The sequence below is a fragment of the Orcinus orca genome, chromosome 2, assembly GCF_937001465.1.
Source record: "Orcinus orca chromosome 2, mOrcOrc1.1, whole genome shotgun sequence".
Classification (NCBI taxonomy): domain Eukaryota; kingdom Metazoa; phylum Chordata; class Mammalia; order Artiodactyla; family Delphinidae; genus Orcinus; species Orcinus orca.
In genome coordinates this window covers 164,124,092-164,148,889 of record NC_064560.1, presented here as the reverse complement: position 1 = coordinate 164,148,889, position 24,798 = coordinate 164,124,092, and the positions used below count along the sequence as shown (strand labels likewise).

At 36.4% G+C, this 24,798-nt stretch overlaps 1 protein-coding gene across 6 annotated transcripts in view; it reads right to left on the bottom strand.

Annotated features, from left to right (window-relative positions):
- The window catches only part of SYNE2 (spectrin repeat containing nuclear envelope protein 2), a 330,191-nt gene that overhangs the window by 190,356 nt on the left and 115,037 nt on the right, over positions 1 to 24,798 (bottom strand). For 5 of the 6 annotated variants that reach the window (XM_049706356.1, XM_049706357.1, XM_049706358.1 and 2 more), the window contains exons 14-30: positions 24,309 to 24,471; positions 22,742 to 22,820; positions 22,284 to 22,471; positions 20,419 to 20,583; positions 19,414 to 19,563; positions 17,724 to 17,897; positions 15,118 to 15,276; positions 14,644 to 14,817; positions 11,680 to 11,814; positions 9,834 to 9,992; positions 6,032 to 6,243; positions 5,796 to 5,886; positions 4,848 to 4,966; positions 4,217 to 4,343; positions 2,583 to 2,740; positions 1,394 to 1,541; positions 110 to 720 (exon numbers count right to left, since the gene is read on the bottom strand). In XM_049706356.1, coding sequence (XP_049562313.1) covers positions 110 to 720; positions 1,394 to 1,541; positions 2,583 to 2,740; positions 4,217 to 4,343; positions 4,848 to 4,966; positions 5,796 to 5,886; positions 6,032 to 6,243; positions 9,834 to 9,992; positions 11,680 to 11,814; positions 14,644 to 14,817; positions 15,118 to 15,276; positions 17,724 to 17,897; positions 19,414 to 19,563; positions 20,419 to 20,583; positions 22,284 to 22,471; positions 22,742 to 22,820; positions 24,309 to 24,471 — 3,012 coding nt within the window. The remainder of the gene's footprint in view (positions 1 to 109; positions 721 to 1,393; positions 1,542 to 2,582; positions 2,741 to 4,216; positions 4,344 to 4,847; positions 4,967 to 5,795; positions 5,887 to 6,031; positions 6,244 to 9,833; positions 9,993 to 11,679; positions 11,815 to 14,643; positions 14,818 to 15,117; positions 15,277 to 17,723; positions 17,898 to 19,413; positions 19,564 to 20,418; positions 20,584 to 22,283; positions 22,472 to 22,741; positions 22,821 to 24,308; positions 24,472 to 24,798) is intronic. The other variant, XM_049706361.1, reaches the window with a different exon arrangement.

The window sequence follows — 24,798 nt, the reverse complement described above, 5'->3', positions numbered from 1 at the left end:
CAGAAGTAGAAAGACACAGGAAGCATTTGTTTCACCTAATAGATATTTGGGAAAAGGAAAAAACAGAAAATCATCATCTTGCGTGGAAACGGACGAAAACGATACCTACCGTTGTTTTACAGCTGGAACGGTCGGATCTTTCAGGCCTATTTTGCTGATTTGATTGTGTATATCTTGAATATTTTTCAGGAGTTCATTATTTTTGAAAATACAAGTCTCTAATAATTCATCTTCTTCCATGAGTTCCTCCTGTCTGCCAGAGCCATGAGTCTCAGATAAGCTTCTGGACAAAGCATTCAGAAGTTTTTCACAGGAGGTGTTTTCACCCCATTCAGCATCTTTAATGCTTATACCGAGCACCTTCAAACGTTCGTCCAAATGTCTGGCCTTGTCTTTCATCTGATGAATTCTTTCCTCTTTATTTTCCACCGTCAAAGTACTTCCTGGTACCACCTGTGAACCTGAGGCTGAAAGGTCTATAAGAAGCTCACCAGAGAGTTCAGCTGCTCTCAGAGAAGCCAAAAAATCTTCCAGAGCTTTGAGGGCATCTTTACTCCTCTGGACTCTGTGGTTCATTTCTTCGAGTTGTGTTCTGTGTTTCAGGATAATATTCTGTGCTGCATGCAGGTCAAGTGGGTGTAATTCCTTTAATGCAAAGTTGCCTGACTGTTCCAAATGATTACATATTTCAATCTGTCTTACTATGGAATCTTGGATATTCTACAATAAAGGTAAGAAAAGCTGTAAGACTGAGGCAGAAAAAAGAAAAATTGCACAGCAGAAACTAACCTCAAATTATGTCACTAGATTTGATCTAGAAAACTGCTTCTCAGTCTAACCAAGGCTGACAGTTTTGACAGAAGGAACACTTTAATTACAAATGATCAGATGGCCCAGCTGTTTCATTATCTGATACCCTTCCTGATATTTAAATCCCAAGAAGAAAAGAGGTATATAAATCTATTGATTCAATGAAAATAATTACAGGTTGAACTACTGAGACATCTGTTTATAATTTGAAAAATAAAAAAATATTTTTAAGATGAGATTTGGAATAAGTAAACTGTAGAATATGACAATTTAAGCATCTTAGTCTAGTACAGAGAGAAAATTAGGATTTCAGTCATTGGAGAAGGCATTCATAAGCAAGCCTTCATTTCTAATTCAAAGAAAATACGTCATTATTTACTCCATGGTACCTACTGATACTTTCCAATTGGCAAGGAATTAAAGAGTTGAGAAATAAATAACAAGTCTAAATTATTGAAGATTTTTCTGCCGTGGCTTATATTTGAAATAAATACTATGGATGTATCATAAAAAATGCATAAACATGTATAAATCTCTGAAGAACTGTTTATTCTATAAATACACTGTGAGAATTTATATTTACCCTCAGGTTTTGATAAATGTCATCAGCATCAGTGAGATTAAATTCTTGAACGGCCATTTCACAGAGGAGCAGGTCTGAGTCACAGAGAAGGAGCAACTCCTTCTCCACAGGTGACACAATATGCAGCGCAGTCTCCAAAGACTCCATTCTGGGTGAAAAATAAATCAGACGTGAGGGGAAAGCACAGCAGAAAGATAGCTTATAAAACATTTAATATTAATGCCATTATTTAACCAAGAACAGAAAATAATTATTCAATAAAAATACATACAATGATATGTATAGATCATCACATTAAAACCCAAACCCAGGGCTTCCCTGGTGGCGCAGTGGTTGAGAGTCTGCTTGCCGATGCAGGGGACACGGGTTCGTGTCCCGGTCTGGGAAGATCCCACGTGCCGCGCAGCAGCTGGGCCCGTGAGCCATGGCCGCTGAACCTGCACATCCGGAGCCTGTGCTCCGCAACGGGAGAGGCCACAGCAGTGAGAGGCCCGTGTACCGCAAAAAAAAAAAAAACCCAAACCCAGTGATCCACAATGGCAAAGAATGAGTTGTTTGCTACATCCAAGTACTCGCGATGATTTAACTGATACTGTGCTGAATGGAAAACTGTTGTAAAGCATACTAAGGCTTTCTCTCTCTTTTGAAATACAAACTACTAAATGTAATTGAACCTTGCCTTGATGACAAAGACATTCATTATGCATACTAATTATTTTATTAGTGGAAATATACTAGGACTCAAAGTCTAGGCCAATAATAAGTTGCAATGTGTGACCCTGGATAAATAACATATAGACTCTGAGCCTCAGTTTCCTCCTATGTAAAATGGGGAGATGCGCTGGGGGTACACATCCTATGTAAAGGGATAACAATAGCACTCTCATTCTAAAAATGAGGAAATCAAGGCCCAGAGAAGTTACGTGACGTGGCTAAATTCAGGCTCAAGGGGAGACAGTGGGAAGAGCACGGCCTTTGGAACTCAACAGACTTTAAGTTCCACTTAAGTCTCTGGCCAGTAGTGTGGCTTGGTTATGTGATTTAACCTCCCCCAGTAGCAGTTTCCTCATCAGCTTCTCTTATGGTTGTTGTCACAACTAAATAAAATAACATACTTAGTATAATATTAGCCTCTCTTAAAATTTAATACATTTAGTAAACTCATGGTTAATAGATCCCAGAATTATACCTGGTATTAAGAGTCATCTGAAGCTCTCTTTCTTTCTCCTTTAGTTTCTCTCTTGCCTTAACTAGAAAAGGCTTCCTAATGTCACTTTCCAGCTCTTCTAACTTCAGTGAAGTGACTTCAAACTCTTTCCAGCAAGCCTCAGTTTCATTTTTTAAGACCTGGATGAAATATGTAAATTAATTTTTCAATGAATGGGTTAATAGGCACAATTATTCTGTTCTTACAAAATGAGACATTTACAATTGTGGGCACAAACACAAAGTTTCACATGAAAATACATTTGAAAAGATATTTTACAAGTAAACTATCCTTCAGAGAGCAATGCTATTAACTGTGCTCTCGGAGAATCCACTGAATGAAATCAAGGGAATCAGCAACATGGCTTTCAAAGGAATCCAAATGCCCCTCCCTGAAGTTAGATACACAGAATACAATTCAGAAAGATACACAGAGATATAAGAACATATTCTATTAGATATTCTATTTTCTCTAGTCTTTTTTTTCTCCTTAAACTAAAATTGCAATGAACCAAAATCATTTCTATCAAATGAGAAGTGAGTAGAATTAACTTATGATCTATAGTTAAACATCTAAAATTCTATACTATTCCAACTCCTTATCTTGGTTCTTTTTTTAAAAAAAGGCACTGCTATAGAATCTGAGTGCTCATCAGTAAAATTTGTTCTTCACTTTCCCCAAGGATTCGTATAGTTTTTCTAACCAACTTATTATTCAGTCACAGGAGTAAGGTCTCAAGACAGCTTCTTAATTGTGATAAAAACCTGCTACATCCACTACTTGAACAACAGAGATTCTAACACATGAATTTTGCTTATTCAGATGGAAAACAGAGAAGAGCCATTTGGTAGAGTGTGACTCAGGAACTGGCATCACAAAAGGAAGATAACTAGAAAATATGAGAGGGCATTGTAGGAAGCACGCATGACCTTTTCTCCACCTGATGGGCTTTCTGTAAGGGTTCACTCTAATGCACATCCAAGCATATGAGGGTGTTGCACTGCAATGCACAGCTTATCTTCAAAATAAGGAAGATACTTATTTGTAGAACTTAACGATTGGTGTGCCCATCACTAGATTGTTTTTTCTGCAGCTCCTGAGTCAAATGCAGTACTCCCTCTGACGGCTCTCCACAAGATCATCCATCATGTACAGAGAAAACTCCCTCCACGACCTCCCCCTTTCTTATTACCCAGCATCAGACAGATAATGTGACAATTTGGTTAAGATGATAGATGACTGAAACAAAAATTCAGAGTCGCTGGTTTTTCACATATTGTTAATTTTGGAGCAAACCAGAAGCTGTGTTGGCTGAAATCGCCTTCAAACACATTGTTTCAACCAATTCATCTGAAGCCTTCATCCCCATCCCAAACACAGTCTAAACTTCTGCAAGCCACAGTATATAGAATATCAAATTAGAGCATGAGCAATAAATTAGGACCCCGAACAAACTCCTTCCTGGGTTTGGGTGTCTTCCTGAAATCCGGTGACAGAGAGTTCTTCAGAAACATCTAGCATATGAGACCGCAACAAAAATGGTGAAGTCTATACTTATGGCGGTATTATTTTCTAATAAAAGATAAAACTCCTCTAGTAATATTTTCAGTACTTACCTGTAGATCTGTCAGTTTATCCTGTAGACAAACACTACTCCTTTCCTTGTCACTAGAGAAATCAGAGATAATCCTGACAATGTTGTTTTGCAGGTGTAGTTCAAGATTGTCTCTGTGTGTATCATACCTGGAAAAAAATTAAATGCAATGTTACTTAATTTTAAAAATAAGACTAAAATAATTTTTTTTTAATTACTGTCAATTGTCCATGAGGAAAGCCCAGAGAATTTCTGCTTAAGTTACTGGATCACATGCAAAAATTATGACTAAAGGAAAATAAAAACTTACTTATTAAAGTATAACATTTGCACTGATGAAAGATTTTTGCTGGATTTTCTAGTTGTTTAAAAGAGTTTACCTCTCCTTAACATATACACAATACTATACATAAAATAGATAACCAGCAAGGACCTACTGTATAGCACAGAGAACTATACTCAATATTTTGTAATAATCTATAAGGGAATAGAATCTGAAAAGGGATATATACATACAAACATACATCATATATATACATATATATGTGTGTGTGTACGTATAACTGAATCACTTTGTTGTACACCTGAAACTAACACAACATTGTAAATCAACTGTAGGTCAATAAAAATAATTTTTTTAAAAAAGAGTTTACCTCTCTAGTAAACTATTTATAGATGCACTGTGATCCTTTTCATATTTCTCCGTAACGCTTTCCTCCTGTTGAGGCTTTAACTTGGATTCCAGGCTAAAATCCTTAATCGATCCCATTGCCTAAGCAAATATGCAAAATAGTAAACATATTATATTCAATATACTTAATTGTCTGGAAAAGATAAACATTTTGTGATACAAAGGGATATCACTGATTCTTTATACCCCAAACCAGGAGGTAATACAATTTATTTAAAGTTTCTCAGCTCAGAGAAAGGTCTTTCCATAGGACAGAGGAGATTTATTAGACTGATTCTCACCTTCTAATTGGTATGTCAGCAGGATAAAGGAGTTCTCCCAGCCCCTAAATGCTGTTTCTGCCTGTGACCACATAGCCATGGTCCAAGGCAGACAGAATCCTAGCATGCAGGAACAGATCTCTGAAAAAAAATACACCTTGTTCCTTCCCTACCCCTTCTGACAGGCAGTCTGGGCTGTGATATACAGCAAATCCCCACTTTCCTAGAATTTAAGAATTTAGAAATCCAATTCCTAAGGAAATTAAAAGACATTATAATGAGAAAAAGACAAATGACAAATGAACTAGTTCATCTCAATGACACTGAAGCATCTGTGCAGTTTAAGCTCAGCCTCTTGTGCTCTCAATAGTAACACGCAGACAGCGTGTATTCATAATGGTTCAAAATGGTCTCTTTTGGAAAGAACTGTTGGTATCCTCAGAGGAAGATTAAGTTATGCTTGCCATAGCTTTGGTTTGTTGTATTCTAATTCTTTGAAAAGCAATCTTCCTTACATTATTTAAGTGGGAATTCTCAGCTGATGGAAACAATCAGATAATTAAATGCAACACTCAATGAGAAGTGGATTCTTGTACACCTGGATTTTTTCATTGGGTTTACTTCTAAAATACATTATCCAAATTTAACACCTTTTCAGCTGATGGCTGACTGTCTGATTTTGCAGATGGAACCTCGCTGAGGGCATTCCTTCCTCCATTCTCAGATGTGTCTGCAGTACCCCTAGGAAGGAATCAAAACTGCGTATTAAATACAGGGAGAAAAACAAAGCCTAAAAGAGAATGAATAATACTCAGTGTCATTTGATTTCGAGAGAGGGTTTATCTCATTTCTCCCTGACATGCAGCTATTCTTATGAGGCACTAACTTGTTTTTCGACGTGCCTCCCACAGTGGGTTGCAGTGTCATATGAATCTCGGAAGCACATTTCCGAAGCCTTTCTATCTTCTGTTCGTAATCTTTGAGCGCTCTCCTCACTTCTTGTTGACTCTTCTGTGAAGTCAGCTCTTCACACAGCTCCCGCAGGACATCCATGTGGTGATCAAGCTGGTACAGGCTGCCTTCCTCCGAAAAGCAGGCCTGATTGAGGAAATAAAGCAGGGAATGTGTTTCAAATGAGTTTACATGATTAGTCCTTGAGGATTAGAAACTAACAGATGTGTGTGACTTTAAAAACACCTTCAATTGATACAGCCACTATGGAGAACAGTATGGAGGTTCCTTAAAAAACTAAAAGTAGAGGGCTTCCTTGGTGGCGCAGTGGTTGAGAGTCCGCCTGCCGATGCAGGGGACATGGGTTCGTGACCCGGTCCGGGAAGATCCCACATGCCGCGGAGCGGCTGGGCCCGTGAGCCATGGCCACTGAGCCTGCGCATCCAGAGCCTATGCTCCGCAATGGGAGAGGCCACAGCAGTGAGAGGCCTGCGTACCACAAAAAAAAAAAAAAAAAAAAACAACTAAAAGTAGAACTACCATACGACCCAGCAATCCCACTACTGGGCATATACCCTGAGAAAACCATAATTCAAAAAGAGTCATGTACCACAATGTTCACTGCAGCACTATTTACAATAGCCAGGACATGGAAGCAACCTAAGTGTCCATCGACAGATGAATGGATAAAGAAGATGTGGCACATATATACAATGGAATATTACTCAGCCATAAAAAGAAACAAAATTGAGTTATTTGTAGTGAGGTGGATGGACCTAGAGTGTGTCATACAGAGTGAAGTAAGTCAGAAAGAGAAAAACAAATATCTATGCTAACACATATATATGGAAACTAAAAAAAAAAAAAAGGTTCTGAAAAACCTAGGAGCAGGACAGGAATAAAGATGCAGACGTAGAGAATGGACTTGAGGACACAGGGAGGGGGAAGGGTAAGCTGAGATGAAGTGAGAGAGTGGCATGGACATATATACACTACCTAATGTAAAATAGATAGCTAGTGGGAAGCAGCTGCATAGCACAGGGAGATCAGTTCAGTGCTTTGTGACCACCTAGAGGGGTGGGATAGGGAGGATGGGAGGGAGAGGCAAGAGGGAGGAGATATGGGGATATATGTATATGTATAGCTGATTCACTTTGTTATAAAGCAGAAACTAACATACCATTGTAAAGCAATTGTACTCCAATAAAGATGTTTTTAAAAAAAGGGAAAAAACCAGAAACAAAAAAAACCCCAACACTTTCTTTTATAAGCCCATCCACTGTGTGCCTGGTGTGGGAATGGGCACTGGAAACAAAGACGAGCAGTCAGCCCTAAAGGGATTCGCCGCAGCCCAGTGACGTAGTGAAGGAAACCAGAACATGTCAACCCAATGTATGCCTCTTTGATGTGAAAATTACTTTTTTTAATTGAAGTATGGTTGATTTACAATGTTGTGTTAGTTTCTGCTGTATAGCCCAGTGATTCAGTTAAACATATATATACATTCTTTTTCATATTCTTTTCCATTATGGTTTAGGATGTGAAAATAATTTTGAACTGAAGGCAATAAAGAAGCAGTAAACACAGAGGGAATTCCCTGGCAGTCCAGTGGTTAGGACTTCGCGCTTTCACTGCTGGGGCCCAGGTTCAATCCCTGGTCAGGGAAATAAGATCCCGCAAGCCACGCAGCATGGCCAAAAAAAAGAAAAACGAAACAGAAAAGGTTTCCCCTTTTCTACCTAAAGGCAAGAAATAATGTTTATTTTACTGGAGACAGAGTTCTATCAGCCCAGAGATGGGACCAAAGGAATCTGCAAACAAACCCTGTACCCTAACCCTTATCTTCCTAGTTTCTTCTTCACCTTTTTACTATCCCTAGCCCAAACTCCTTTGTCTTGTCAATTCTTCACAAATGTATTGTTTCTTTGTCTAAAAGGTATAAAAGATTCCTGCTCTGGTCACTTCTTTGGGTCATCATGCTCTTGTGAAGGCTCCCATGTGCATATAAAAATTCAATAAAATGTGTATGCTTTTCTCCTGTTAATCTGTCTTTGTCAGTTCAATTTCCAGACCCAGCCAGGGATCTTAAAGGATAGAGGAGGGCTTCCCTGGTGGCACAGTGTTTGAGAGTCCGCCTGCCGATGCAGGGGACACGGGTTCGTGCCGCGGTCCGGGAAGATCCCACATGCTGTGGAGCGGCTGGACCCGTGAGCCATGGCCGCTGAGCCTGCGCGTCCGGAGCCTATGCTCCGCAACGGGAGAGGCCACAACAGTGAGAGGCCCGCATATCGCAAAAAAAAACAAAAAAAAGGGTAGAGGAAAATTTGTTCCTCCCCAACAGTAGTCACATAAATAATGAGCATATCACATGACAAGTGCTATGACAGGGCCACTACCTGCCTTAAGGAGTCAGAGAAAGCCTCCTTCACATGGAGGAGCCATCTGAGCTAGAGGTGGAAAGAACACGTACGAGTCCTTCCAAGTAAAAGGGGAGAGAGGTCATGCCTAGCAAAAGGAGCAGCGGAGAGAAGAAAAGCTCCAGAAGTTCTGAAAGGACATGGCTGGAGGGGTGATGAAGGCGTGTCCTGGGGCCACACATGAGGGGCCTTGTGTGGCCTTCTGAGGAGCATGGAGATGTCCCGGGAGTAATGGTGAACCAGTGACATAAGATTTGTGATTCAAAGGGATCACTCTGGTGATAGGGCTGGAAGACAGTGCAACCACCATCATACTGAGAAAATGACCCCAGGTTAAGGGAAGTGGCAACACTGGTGGAAAGGAAGGAAAAGAAGCAGCTCTTCTGAAGATGGGAGCTGGCAACGGACTACACTAAGGCTGAGTGAGAAGGAAAGGGGAATGGGGGAGGGAGTTCTGAGATGGCAATGCCTTTCATAACCAGGATACATAAGAGGAAGAAAAGTTCAAGAGGAGATACTATTGGTTGGTTTTGGACATGCTGAAGTGGAGGTCTCTGGGGAACACTGGTGATATCTACTTCTTGGTTAGAAACACAACCTGGAGGTCAGGGGGAAGGACGAGGCTGGAGATAATGATAGGTGCTATCATTGTAGAGAGGGCAGTTAAAACGCCCAAGTGCATACAAGTATCTGGAGCAAGCATGAAATTAGCCAAAAACTGAGACCCCAAAACTAAGACATCAGGGTAACACAATAGAAAAGGAAAATTAGTGAAGGGCACTAAAATGAAGGCCTCCCTCCAAAATAATAAAATAAGACAAAGCAAGAGAGATTTGTATCGAGAGAGCCACAGCAGTAGCAAGTTTAAAAGAAATGAAAAGAGGGGTCAGGACTATCAAATATGCAGAAGAAATCAAACAGGATGAGGACCAAAAAGAGACCATTAGATTTGCCCCGGCTGGTTTATATCCTGATTTGGTATCTTTCACAAGAGCCGTGTTTCTGAGGACACCATGTCCTTACAAAAGTAACTACGGGAACTTCAATAGCGGGTGACACATCTTGTAACCAGAGTCTCAGGACAGGGGCCACTGAGATATATAAAGAAGAAATACTAACTCAATTCTGAATTTTTCTCACTTCCAAAAAACAAAAAGCACGGGCTCTAGTTAGAGCTTGGACTGCAGAAGGGAAGATCCCCAGGGGACAAAAGGGCTGAAGTAATTTTCAGAGCAGATTTAACCCTAGCCAAGGGCATATTAAACCATTTAAGATAAACCCCACAATGATAACAAAATGTGAATGGAAACAGGTTTTTACCTCATGTTGCTTGATGAGACCCTTGGTCCTTCCTCTGCGAATTAGTTTCTTTTCTTTATTTATTTGTTTTTCGAGTTTTGCAATATTGTCACTAAGTTTTTCTTTTTCGATGTCTATTGTTAGTTGTTGAATATACAAAGACATTTCACGATGAAGCGACTGCCAAGAAAAGAAAAACAAAAAAAAACCAAAGGCACATATTAACCATAATAGGATATACTGAAAAGATTTCCATTAGAAACACAAAAATATTTGTTGTAACAAAGGATAGAAATAGAGCTTATGTGAAATTCTGATTCACCCATGTATCTTTGGGGAGGATGTTTTAAAATATATCAGAAACGTATTTTTTTCTTTCTAATAACTAAAAATGTGTTTTGTCTGTGAAAGACACTGTTAGAATTAAAAGACAAGCTGCAGACTGGGAGAAAATATTACAAAACACGTATCTGAGCCTATGGAGAAATATCAAGTAACTACAATGTGTATCCTGAATGGGATTCCAGAACAGATGTAAAAGGACATTAGGGGAAAACTGTGGAAATATGAATAAAGTATAAACTTCAGTTAATAATCTATCAATATTAGTCCTTTAATTGTGACAAAGGTACCATATTAATGTAAGATGTTAATAACAGGGGAAACTGGTCATGGGTATATTGGAACTCTCTATATTACCTTTGTAATAATTTTGTAAATCTAAAATTGTTCTAAAAGTTTATTTTAAAATGTGTATTAGGGCTTCCCTGGTGGTGCAGTGGTTGGGAATCCGCCTGCCAATGCAGGGGACAAGGGTTCAAGCCCTGGTCCGGGAGGATCCCACGTGCCGCAGAGCAACTAAGCCTGTGGCCACAACTACTGAGCCCGTGTGCCACAACTACTGAAGCCCACGCGCCTGGAGCCCGTGCTCTGCAACAAGAGAAGCCACGACAATGAGAAGCCCGTGCACCACAATGAAGACCCAACATGGCCAAAAATAAAACAAACAAACAAATAAATAAATTTTTTTAAAATGTGTTTTAAGAAGGCCTTTAACAGTAGATATTCAATTATATTACCTTATTCTCTCTCTCTCTCCATATATTCACACACACACATGCACACACTTAATACTAAGTACCATTTACTAAACACAATCTCTGTGGTAGGTGCTTTATATAAATCCTTGCAACAATCCTGCCAAGTAGGTGGAATTATTCCCATCTTATCACTGAAGCTCCCAGTAGTTAAGCAACTTGCCCAGTGTCATAGCTGCTGGATCCAGGTCTGTCAGCCACCAAAGCCTATACCTATTTTCTATGAAACTCTATATGTTTATATGTGTCAATAAGTTGTCTTAGTCAGGATCCAACCAGGAAACCAGGAAACATTAAATATTTAACGCAGAGGGAATTAAATGCAGGGAATCGATGATAAGAGATGAAAGCCAAAGAGGGGACAGTAAGGTAATCCAGAGATTAGCATCGGCAGAAAGCTGCTACCACCCTAGGCTGGAGGCTTCAGCAGAGCCCAGGGAGAATGGTCACCCATCAGAAGCTGGATCCACGGAACCTGCAGCCAGGGGGAGACACAGCTGCCAGAGGCACTGTGCAAGAGAGAAAGGGAAAGAAAGCCATTGGACTCTCCCTTTTCCACCTTCCAATCACGCTTTAATCTCCAAACACTGCTGTCATTGGATGAACACAGACAGAAGCCAGCTGATGCCAGGCCTGAGAACCACAGCCTACAGTGATCAGCCCTCCGTGATACGGGGCAGACAAGGGACCACCAAAGATGACTCTGATGACAAACAAGTCCAGGGTCAGATCTATACGCATAAGCTCCAGACACATATGTATGTTCTTACCTCCCACTTGGCACAGATATCTCTACTCTTTTCTTCCAAAGACAGCTTTACATCCTCAGTTACATTATTTTTCAATTCTTCAACAGCTTTCAAATACTTGGCCAGACTTTTAGTATTAAAAATTATTAGTGCTTCCTAAAAATAAAACCACAAACAAGAAATGAAAGTCTTATTCTACTGCCACGTCCTCAAAGCTAATTTAACAGGTAGAATTTTAGAGTCTTTAACATGTAGAACCAGGAAAGGACTCCATGAAGACTATTTGAAGATTTAGGGGAGACTTCTCTTGGTAGATTGAGGTTGATCTCCCTTTTGTATCCCTTGAGTTCTTTTGAAAAGAATTGCAAAATATTCATTATTCAAATGTAGTTACACCTTTGAGGCCAGGATAAAGACTTCCTTAAGATATGCAGCATGGTTTTTGGTACACCTTTGATAAATATTTAAAAGGCTTACTGAAAGGCTTATTATGAGCCACTGGCAAAGTATCCTCTAAAATTCTTAAGTATTGAGCAGACGACCACACTTCATAAGTAATACAATATTAAGAGTACACCAGCTTGTATTAGAGATCAGTGTTGCAATAAGACACAATTTATAGTAGGGCTAAGATAGCAAATATTTAATATTGTACATAAGCATTTTATACTGCAAGGAGGCAACATCCCCTTATCATGGACTTCAAAGTTTTGCCCAGGGCCAACCATAATCGCAGTCCCATCCCAGGGAAGGAGCAGCAGGAGATGGGGATGGGATCTGCCTTCCCAGGAATGTGTTCGTCCCTTACTTCACACTTACCTACTCTTATAGAATATTACCTGGCAATACTCCATAAGGACAGAAACCTGGCTTAGGTAACTATCAAATGACAGAACAAAAGTAGTCTGGGGTCTGTGAAAGGGCAGAAAAATCTATAAGAGACAAGAAGGTGAAAGTAATTCTGGGGGAGAAGGCAATTAAGCAGGGTGGGAAGTCATTCATATACTTATTACATATTTATTATGGGTCTCCTGCAGAAAAGGTACAACCTGAGCCCCCAGGAACCTCCTCCAAAGCCTCTGTGAGGATTGCTAGATTTACGGCCAGGGAAGACATGCTAGCCCTGTGTGCAGGAAGGGGGCTCCTACCACCCATGTGTCCCAGGAGTCCCAGGGGGTCTCAGGGCAATACCTGGCAGGGCAGGGATTCTGCTTCTGCTGTGAAAATGGATCTACTTCACTAAATGCCAGAGACAAAACGGTGGAAATCCCTGGCCTCAGATTCCAAAAGGAAGATGGTCAGGGAGAGGAAAAGGGTGCAAAAACTGACACTGTAACTCCTCTCTCTGGTAGAGGAGGGGCCTGCGGCCTCTGCTTTTTCTTTTTCTTCCCTCTTTCCTCAGCTGACCATATCTGTCCTTTTGAAATTCAGCCTAGTGATTACTTAAAAGAACAACTGACTCTTAAGTTTAGTTCAGCACTCTCAGCATATGGGAGTAAAAGAGAGGAAAAAAGACAGTGGGAATTGGTCAAAGCTGGTGGCTGGCAAGGTGCAAGCAGCATAAGATGACTGTGGGAAAAGCAATGCTGAAATACCTGATATTAGGGTCCAATACGGTTAACAGTCCAGAAAGCCAGAAGAGGGTTGAGCCCAGACAAGAGAAGGAGACCACAAGGAGAATGGAGAGGCTCCTGTAGGAGCTCCTTTTCCTGAAAAAACTGTGCACAGTAGCGCTGGCAGTATTGATTTACTTCATCATTTTTTTTTTAAATTGAAGTAAATTTACAATGCTGTGTTAGTTTCAAGTGTACAGCAAAGTAATATACATACATATATATTCTTTTTCAGATTCTTTTCCATTATAGGTTATTACAAGATATTGAGTAGAATTCCCTGTGCTATACAATAGGACCTTGTTGATTATCTGTTTTTATATATACTTAATGTGTATATGTTAATCCCAAATTCCCAATTTATCTCCCCCCCCATACCCCACCACTATCCCCTTTGGTAACCATAGTTTGTTTTCTATGTCTGTTAGTCTATTACTGTTCTGGATTTACTTCATCTTTATCTCCCCCAAAATGCCTAGCTCATTTTAAATGTTCAATAAACTTGTTAAATGCTGAATAAATGAATGAAGGAAAGAACACATATTTCTCTACCTGTCCAACCTCCAAGGGTAGAGACCTTGTTTTACTCTTATTTCATATCCCCAAGTACCTCCAGTGTTAGTTAATAGTGAGTTGGCTTTGGACACATCTTTTTTTTTTTAAGTATAATTGATTTACAATATTATATTAATTTCAGGTGTACAACATGATGATTTGATGCTTTTATGGATTACGCTACATTTAAAGTTATAAAATAATAGCTATATTTTCTGTGCGGTACAATATATCCTTGGAGCTTATTTATTTTATACACAGTAGTTTGTACCTCTTGATTTCAATACATCTTAAGCTGCCTATCAGACCATGAAAAGTCAACCTAAAACTGTCTCCATACAAAACACTATTGGATCTTTAACTGCTGATAAGCATATGTTCATAAGTAGCTTTTACCAATGCATTTTAATAATAAAGGCTTTATTTTACATTTGAGGAATTTTAACCACTCAAAGTTTCTTCACATACCTTATTTTCATTTACTGGCAGCTGGATAGGACTAGAATTATGATGTCCATTTTATTTGATTAAAAAAGCCAGGGAAATTAAGATTCTTGCTCAATGTCATAGAAGTCAGCCGTGCTTTTTACACTATACCACTGAGTTCATTCATACAGTAAAATGTGAATTAAAAACAAATCGTTTCAATTTTTATTTTTAAGAGTTTCTGGGGAACAATGTATAAAACTTGGAAATTTTTTAAAGTTATAATAACTTTGTTATAATTACAGTGATGGAAACATCTTGATTTCAAATGAGGTAGATTTATATCTAGTAATGATAAATATCCTACATTTGATGGCTGAAAGAGCCGCACCTTGTATTTTGAAATTAGTCCTCTCTGGCTCTCTCTTTGGCCAAGTAATTGTTCAGCCCTTGTAATGTATGATTCAAGTTCCTTCTGTGAGTCTTCCACCTTCAGCCTGACATCCAGGTCTGGGGAAACATCAGTTGAGTTCTTCAACACTGCTACTAATTTTACCATATTGATCTGTGATGACAAAAAATTCTCAACTTAACACTTAGCCCAACTTCTTAGAAAACTCATAAGTTAATAAATATTTTCTTTGAGTAGCAACTCATATTTTCCCACTAGACATAAGAACATCCTATTTATTATATTGATTTTTCCAACATGCTCTAAATAATAAAGAAATAAAATATAAGGCAAAATTCATATTTTACAAAACATTTCCAAACTACAAGGCAATCCTCCCCTCTTCCCTGCCCTCTCACTGACCACTCAGTTTTAAAGACTAAATTCACTAAATAGGGAATATTAAAGAGAGACCTGGACTTTCTCTTTAGCTTCTTGAATCTTTGCCTGAAGCCCAGCTGTGATCACATGCTCAAGAGACTCCTGGCTTGAAACATTTTGCACATCCATTTGTAAAGTGTCTTCAGTTCTAGACACAAGCTCTTCATACATAGAGCCTTTGGCAATAAGATGCTATTAAAACAAATTAAAGTGAGATCACTTAAATATCACTTAAATATTCTGATTATAAATATTCTTATATTTATATATTAAATAATTATAAATATTATAAATATTTAAATATAAATATTCAAATAAATATTCTGATTATGTTAAACATTAACCCTAACAATCTCATCAGGAAATCATAAAAAGTTAACTATTAATCCAAAATGAGGCAAATTTATAGTCTAAAAAATGTTATTTTAAACATTCATTTTGAAATTTTATATTAATATTATCAGATTCTGAGCAACAGTCTTTTATAGATTTTTTTTATATACTAAGCACTTCAATAAAATAAAGACTAGAAGAAATACAATGCCAATAGGGAGAAAATAAGTTGAGAGAGTAGTAATAAACCTTAAAAAGAAATTGTTGTAAGTCTAATCAGCCAGAAGGAGTTCAATAAATGTTACTGGAGAAAATGGCTATTGGAAAACACCTTTTTAGAACCATGCTTTATACAACATACCAAAAATGAATTTCAGATGAATTAGAAAATTATATATAAAATATGAAGCTAGAAAAGAAGAAATTATCCATGAAAATGGATCTGCTCCCTGGGTGCGGAGGGCCTTTTTAGGCATAAGAGACAGAAATGACTAAATAAGTACAAAAATTTTCTATGTGAAATAAACAACTTAAAAGTCAACAACTTGGTAAAAATATTTGCCACACAAATGAAAATGAGTCCTGATTCAGAGAGCTTATAAATTCAGTAAGAAAAATACTAAGATCCCAAAGATAATTCAGAAAATACAAAAACAGATATAATTCCAGAAACAAATGGCTAATGAATATATGAAAGACAGTTCAATCTTACATGTAATCAAATAAGTACAAATTAAAATAATAAAAAAAAATTAAAATAATGAGTTACCACTTTTCAGTTATCAAATTAACAAAAAAAATTTTAATTACAACTCAGAGGTGGCATGGGTATGATAAAATAGAAATTATATTGTGTGATATCAACTATGTAAATGTTGATCTTATTTATCTTAGAGCAGTGGAACTATGGTGATTTTTATTCTCCTCTTTATACTTTTACACATTATTTAAATGTTCTAAAGTTAGCATGTTCATTTGTAACTTCAAATTTTTCTATTTTGAATCATAAAAGTAACAAAAGCTCCTGTAAAAAACTCAAAGAGTGGAGAGGTATACAGCACATAAAGAAAAAGTTCCTCTTCTTCCCCATCCTTCCCTTAACTGTCATTTAATCAATCATTCACACATTCATTTTAAAAATATTTACTTTATGTCTACTAGGTACCAGGAAGTGTACTAAGAGCTGGGCATAATGCAGGATCAAGATACACAGAGTTAGCTATTTGTATATGCTTACAGATATTTTTCTATAGATATAAATGCATAAAGTTTAAAAAAGCAACTGTTTTTAAAAATACTAAAAGGATCACATCACCAATACTGCTCAGCAACTTCCATTTCTTACTTTACAATATATCTTGATCCAACAAAGATCTACTTAATTTCTTTTTAATGGAAGTATATTCCAGCTTGTTTGTGTTTTCACTGTTTATAACAGGGATCATTGTTATAGCTTTGAAATATTTTTTAAATACTGAATTTCTTATTTCTTACTCATTTATTTCACTACAATAAATTCCAGATACAGCAAATAAATAAATACAAAAATAAAATTAGAAAAGCACTGGCAGATGGCACAGGTAAGTTTATATAATATTTTCAAAGCAATAAAAAGTATTACTCTTATAAACACAAAATTCTACATATACACCTTTCAGAAACGTAGATTTAAAAGAATTATACAAATGTTCCTTTATCCCAAGAACTTTCCATCTGGTTGTAACTTATGTCATGCTCTATAAATTTTATAGCTGAGCTGGAACTCAGTAAAACCTCAACTGTAACTCCTTTCCAGGGAGAACTGAGCGATATTAAAATACACTGTTGCCTCATTGCTTTTCAATGAGTCCACTGCCTGAGAATAAAGACAGAACAGAGTTTTAACAACATTCATCCCCACCCTGCATCAGTTAAGGAAGGGAAAGCTTAATATGGGGTTGATCTTTCAAAGCACAGGTTGTATAATCTCTTACATTTGCACTGCACTGAGCTATAGGAGACTGAACTCACTTACTCATCTCATTGCCCTCTGATACAAGAGAATATTTTAATCTCCATCCTGTAGCTGGGAAAATTAGTCCAAGAATTTAAAATCCTAAGGTATTATTAGTCTTCAAATCTATCCTCTGTCTTCAAGCAAAATCACAGCAAATGAGCCAGGGTTGAGATTCCACGCCATTTTTTTAAAACCCCAACAAAGGAAATTCTAACAGTAGTCTTATTACTGTTTCCTTTAAAACTTTTTATCTTAATACATAAGCCTACAACCATAAAAGCTGTCTTTTAAATACTTTTTCCACTCATACCTGCAAAGATTCTTCCACTGAGGTATCTACATCACCTTGTTGTCTCAGAAGATCCAAAACAGATGTGGTTTCCGCCTCCCAGATTTTCACTTGTCCAATCAGTTTTTCAACCTCTTCAGCCACTTTCAGTGTCCCTGTAAATTCTTCGTTTTCTTTTTCATGTTCTTCCCCAGCCTACAACATTCAAAATTATCACTATGAAAATGGTACCATTTACATTATAATTTTCAATTTAAAAAAGTTATATCCCTATAGTGAATTAATTGAACAATGAAAATCTCAAAAACAATGGCTGTTTTTTAAACTCAATGTTTTAATATTATCTTTATAAAGTTTAGTTAAAATGCATACTAAACTATCATGTCAAAACAAATAAAAAAATAAAAACAAGTGCTAAGTCAACATATTTTAATGATTTAAGATCTACTGTTTGGACAATGAAAACAGTACTTTATGATAGCATATATAGCTTTATTATTTTTTTATTAATTTTTATCGGAGTATAGTTGCTTTACAATGTTGTGTTAGTTTCTGCTGTACAGCAAAATGAATCAGTTATACATATACATATATCCCCTCTTTTTTGGATTTCCTTCCCATTTAGGTTACCACAGTGCATTAAGTGTAGAGTTCCTTGTGCTATACAGTATGTTCTCATTAGTTATCTAAGCATATATCACTTTAAAACTTAAAAGATTTGTTCACAAAAATTTTCTTAAGGATGATATCATCCCTATCAGTTACTATTATCTCCATTTTACAGATAAGAAGATTAGAGCTTAGAAAATTAGGGTATTGACTCTATAAACACATTTCTAAAACTTGTATACAATTTAATTAAATACAGCTAGTAGCAATAGTAGTTGTGAAACATCAGAATCAAATTTCCACAAAATTAAGCCTTTTCCCATTAATAATCTCTCAATATGCTACAGGTTGATATGCTACAGCTTTACATGACAGACACATTCTTAAAGTTGTTTTTAATCAGATCATATTTTAAATGTATGAGAAAAATATTCTATATTCTTCTATTCTAAAAGCATATTGCACAAATTCAGATTTTTCAAGATCTTCTATGATTATGTCTTTTCACGGTGGGAAAACATGGGCACTCCATCATGGCAACTGGCCAAAGCCAGTTAAAAATTACTTTCTTTAAAACTATATAAGTTACCATTCTGAAGGAGGCACACTTCCAAAATCGTAGGTGTTACACCTTACACGTGTATGATTTTTTTTGTTGTCTTTTCTTTTCCATATTCTTATCTATAATCTAAAGTCATCCTCTGAATTACCCAACAAAGCAAGAAATAAAGATTTTATTTTCCTCCATTTTACAGAAAGGAAGCAAGACACAGAGCAGGGGCTAGCCTAAAGCTGGACAATTTCTGAATAGTAGTCAGAAGCAATCTGAAGAAGATATCAACTCCATCTCCACAGCTCAGAAGTCATGACTGCTTCTGCGTGTCTGCAAACTCCCCAGTGAGTGAGACACCCAGGGCTTTAACACTGAAGACCACTGCGTGAGGGACCCACTTGGGCATTTTATTGGAAAATTACCATACTTTAAATGTTATCTAATGATCCCATTTACCACTGTTTCAACAATATGGTTTTTTCAAAAGAAAAACAGCAAAGTTAAATTATTTCTATGTACAAATGAAATACATAAAGTATGACTATTTACCATAATATTCTGACTGTGATTTTCAGGAAGTTCTACTGACATATCTGTTGAAAAATCAGCAGTTAGGTTCTCTTCTTTAGATAGTTGAGTATTTCCAGAATTGTCAAGAAAGGGCTCATCTTGCTTTTTTATAAGGGGCAGGTTCACTTCCTATAAAAAATTAATGTCATGAAATATAATGTTTATATTTTTATGCTAAGATATATGATTAAAAACAATAAATGAACATAATATATTCAATATATTTTTCGGATATATCAGTTAGTAACAACGTTATAAAATTTCCCATACAACACCTCAGTCTCAAATTGTTATGAATAAGAAATAGAATAATTTAATAATTCAAGTTCAAAAAATTATTTATTAAAGGTATGCTTCTATGAAGCACTACACTAAATATAAAGATAAATAAAGCTTAGTGTATGTTCTCAAGGACCTTGAAATCTAGTAGGCAAAAATGCTTAACGTTATTCTTTAATGGTAAATGAATTTCAACTAGAAATCTGTATGCTGTATATCCACGCAAAAACCTGTACATGAATGGTTCTATCAGCATTATTCATAATAGTCAAAAAAGTGGAAAGAAGCCAAATGTTCATCAACTGATCAATAAATAAAATGTGGCATATCCATACAATGGATTATTATTTGCCGATAAAAAGGAATGAAGTACTGATACGTTACAAAATGAATGAACTTTGAAAACATTACACTAAGTGAAAAAAGCCAGAAACAAAAGACCACATATTATATGACTCCATTTATGTGAAATACCCAGAACAGGGAAATCTTTAGAGCCGGGGACGCTGGGAGAAAATGAAGAGTGACTGGTAATGGGTACAAGTTTCTTTATGAGGGGATGAAAATGTTCCAAAATTGATCATGGTGATGGCTGCACAACTCTAAATATTTCAACTGAAAACCACTGAGTTATGCAGATTAAATGAGTGAATTGTATGTATGGAAATTATACCTCAATGAAGCTGTTACCAAAAAAAAACTTACAAGCTGAGTTTTTGTAATAAACTTTCTCCATCTTTTATTCAGCCTCCTCAGTTCTTTAGAAATAGATGATCCAACTTCATCATTGCTGACTTGAATTAAGAAATTTCCCATTTCATTTAAAGTAGTATGTTCTAGATTCCACTGGGACAGTGTCTCAAAGGGAACCTACAAAACATATAATCAATGTAATATTTTAATGACATACTATTTGTCTTTTCATTATTTATAATAGATCTTCACCAAGGTTGACTGTAAAGCAAAAGTGAGTGTGAGGGGGCTTCCCTGGTGGCGCAGTGGTTAAGAATCTGCCTTCCAGATGGGTGTCTGTCAGGGGACATGGGTTCGAGTCCTGGTCCGGGAAGATCCCACATGCCGCGAAGCAACTAAGCCCGTGCTCCACAACTACTGAGCCCACGCATCACAACTACTGAAGCCTGCACACCTAGAGCTCGTGCTCCGCAATGAGAAGCCACCACAGTGAGAAGCTGGTACACCACGACGAAGAGTAGCCCCTGCTTGCTGCAACTAGAGAAAGCCCACGTGCAGCAACAAAGACCCGATGCAGCTAAAAATAAAATAAATGAGTTTTTTTTAAAAAAGTGAGCGTGAGGTTTTTGCAGAGACTTTGACTCTCCCTATTGGTTGAGCGCTTCATCCCTGATCACTAACTGGCAGGCGCTGGCTGCCTGTTATCACTCTTGGTCCCGGACTTTCAGGAAGCATCTGATCTTCTATCTTTCTAAGTGGCTAATGAGCTTACAGCAAAGGTTCTCAGACTTTTTCAGTTCATGGCCCCCTTAATGTCTCAGTAATTTTTTCATGGATTTCCTAGGCTAGAAGAATTATCTAACATTTCTCATTGTTAAGTAGTCAGGTCCAAACAACTCAGTAGTAATTTGTGTGGTGTCCAGCAGACAGATGTTGCTTTGTCTCCCTCAAATTTTAAATTACTTTGAGAGTTCTTTTTGGCCACTCAGGTCACCTCAGCACAAAGTTTGGAAATTCTAAGGCTTAAAGTGCTATTTCCTCAGAGAAATGTGAATTTTAATAAACGGACTTTAAAGACAGAAGAGCTATTGAAAGCCAAAGATGCGAAATTCTGGTATCAACAGAGGTGACAGGAAGAAATAATGATTCACTCAAATATTCTTTTTGTACTCATATACTTATCAGAAACTTTACTTTCATATGAACAGCCTGTTTTCTGTTAAGTAACATTAGCTTCTATTTGGAAAATGTTTAATCTGAGAGGCTGCCTACATTTATTTACAACAGAGGGAAACAAAATGAAAGAAAGAAAAACTACCTCAGAGAATAATCATGAAACAGGTTATTACATAAATAGCAAATAAAACAACAGTGAATTACTCCAAAATTTCTTCTATAGTTCTCCACATAAGTAAGCTATTTTGTTTTTCCTCCTCCAGAAAGTCAGAAAGGTTTTAGAACTGAAAGGTATGCACCCAAATAGAAAAAAAAAACTTTCTAAAACATTCATTTATTTTAAATGTATCTATAAGCTATCTACTACTCCACATCTTTTATTTCCCTTCCAAGGAACTTAGCAATATATCTTCCAAAAGCTATACTGTGTATGTAAATTATACCCCAATAAAGCTGTGTGTGTGTGTGTGTGTGTGTGTGTGTGTGCGTGTGCGCACATATGTGTAAAACCTATAACAAAGAGAAAAATTCCTTTTAGCAATTATATGAGAAAGAAACTAAACCCTTTCCAAAACTTTGGAGGATTTTTCCGACAGTCATGCTTACTTGTTCCCGGCCTCTCATTTTTGTATTGAAAACGAGAGTCTCCAAATAAAATGAAAAAAAGTAAAATTGAGCAGGTGCCATTAGACTGAAAATACCTCTTTCATCTGTTCCTTCTTTGTTTCCTCAAAACAAGCCTTTAGTAAACGAAGCTTTTCCACATAAATTGTCCAACATGCCAGAACTTTTTGTAGAGTGGACTTCACATTATATATATTTTTTCTATACATGCAAAAATGATATTCCACCATTGTATATTGTTTACTAATATTTGGATATTCTCCAGCTATAAGGTTAACAAAACAAGAAAGTAATTTAGAAAACAGTTTTTCATTAAGAGAATAATACTGCTAAGAAAAATACTTGCATACTAATTGACAGTGGTGAAATAAATATGTATACTAACAATATTAAAAGTGGATGCAAGAATTTTCTAAAGAAAACACATATGTAAAACCAATTTCTAAAACACTAAGGTACATAAAGAAAGCAAAACAAATGAAATGCTATTTTTAAGTGATGGTCATTCCATCAAAAAGTAATTGTATAGCTTTACCCAAATTCTTATGAATTTCTTCACATTTTTGAAAAGAGGTTTCAAGTTGAGCTAAGAACTCTTTTTCTTCAATAAATTTCTGGGGAAAAAATGAAAATAAAACATATTGACAGTTTTTATTTTTTAAAATGTGTCAAGAAATCCAGATAGACATATACACATTGATGAAGCACTTAGGCACCAAAATTTCTTTACAGTTTTAATACTACATATTTGGGTAGGAAAAGAAGAAGAGTAGTTCATGAAGAGAGATAGTTAAGTTCTAAGAGACATAAGCAATATATAGGTATGAGACCTGACAGCTTATCGTAATGCAGTGACATAGTTCTAAAATGGTTTTCCTCTCATGAGAAAAGGCAAGTATTTATAGCAATTTCAACAACTCCTACCATACATATTTATTAATATTGCATAATTTATATCAGCTTCTCTTATCTCATATGCCTTTATTAATATTGAATAATTTTTATTAGGTATGTTGAGTATGTTATAAATAGATACAATCCATCACACAAAAACTCTTGAGAAATACTATTACCGAAGTTATTATGTGCATTAAGCTAGTAAAATCTATGGAAAAATAGACAGTTAATTAAAAACTCATTGTACACTTATGTGCCAATGGTATGATTATTCAAATGGAAAAATGAAAAATCCAGGTAGGAAAAATAAATTAAAATATTCAAAATCTAATCTAATATAGAATGATGATTCCTGTTTAGGAATGCACAGTATTTAAATCATAAATTGTAAATAAATCTTTCTTCATCATGTTTTCCCAATTTTTACACTGAAGTTTACAATCTTGGGTTTTTCTTTTTGGCCCTCATTCCAAAAACAGAGAAACAGGGAATTCCCTGGCAGTCCAGTGGTTAGGACTCAGTGCTTTCACTGCTGTGGCTCCAGGTTCAATCCCTGGTCGAGTAACTAAGATCCTGCAAGCCACGCAGTAAGGCCAAAAAAAAAAAAAAAAGAAAGACAGAGTAACAGAAAGAAGGATAATAAGGCCTAACTGTAGAAATGCCACGGCCAGTCTGCTTTAGTGTTAATTTACCAAATAAACACACACATTTAAATCATTTGCAACATTTTTTCCCTATAAATTGCAAGAGCTAAACCCCCTCCCCCAGAAAGCCTCAAGACAAAACACACTGTTTTTCCCACTCTTAAAACTTGAAAGGCTAAGATTAAAATGTTCGAAGAAAAATTTAATTTTTGACTAAAACCATAAATCTGAGTGGGGAAAAATATTAAACAAGATGTCCAGTAAGTGAAAGTAGGAATTTTTTTTAAAGGAAATAACATTGAAACTTTCTCTATTATGTAACTTAGTCCGGTTAACTCAATCTCCTCTGTTGTGCTAAATAATGCTTTCTCTTTCTTACTCTTCCCAGTGTCTGTTATTTGCCTACCGGTAATTCTTTTCTCTAGGCAATGTTTAAGCTAATGAAAGCTACCAAGAAAACTCATCTCAAAACCTGAAAAGGTAGGGAAATTGTGCTAAGGAAAAATGCAAATCCAGCACCATGGAGAACAGTTGTCTGAGACATGAAATAAAGCAGCTTACATGCCAGTCTTCCAGCAATAATTCCACAGATTCTTTGCTCCCGTATTTGATGTTCCAAACAACCAATTTTGATTTCACTTCATCTAGCAAACCAAGAACTGAGCACTTATAGTAATGAAATTCTAGAAGTGGAATGAATTTTTCCCCCGAAATGTTGTTGATTCTGGAAGATAGTGCAGGTTTTAGAATTTAATTTAATATTGTTGGCCAAATGTGAGAAATCCGTTTGGCATTTTCAAAAATATTGGGGCTTTAACTTTTTCTTTTAAACACATGGAACTCAAATGAATCCTCATTTTTTTTTTTAAACAAAGTAAAACAAACATTGTGACTAGATATAAAACAGCTATTTCTAAGATAAAAATATCTAACAGAACATTTTCTGAAGAAACTATTCCCCTATTGAGAAATTCTATAATAAAATGTTAATCTCTAAAATACTTTACTAAACTTGAAAACTTTCATATAACTTAATGCAACTGTAATTTCA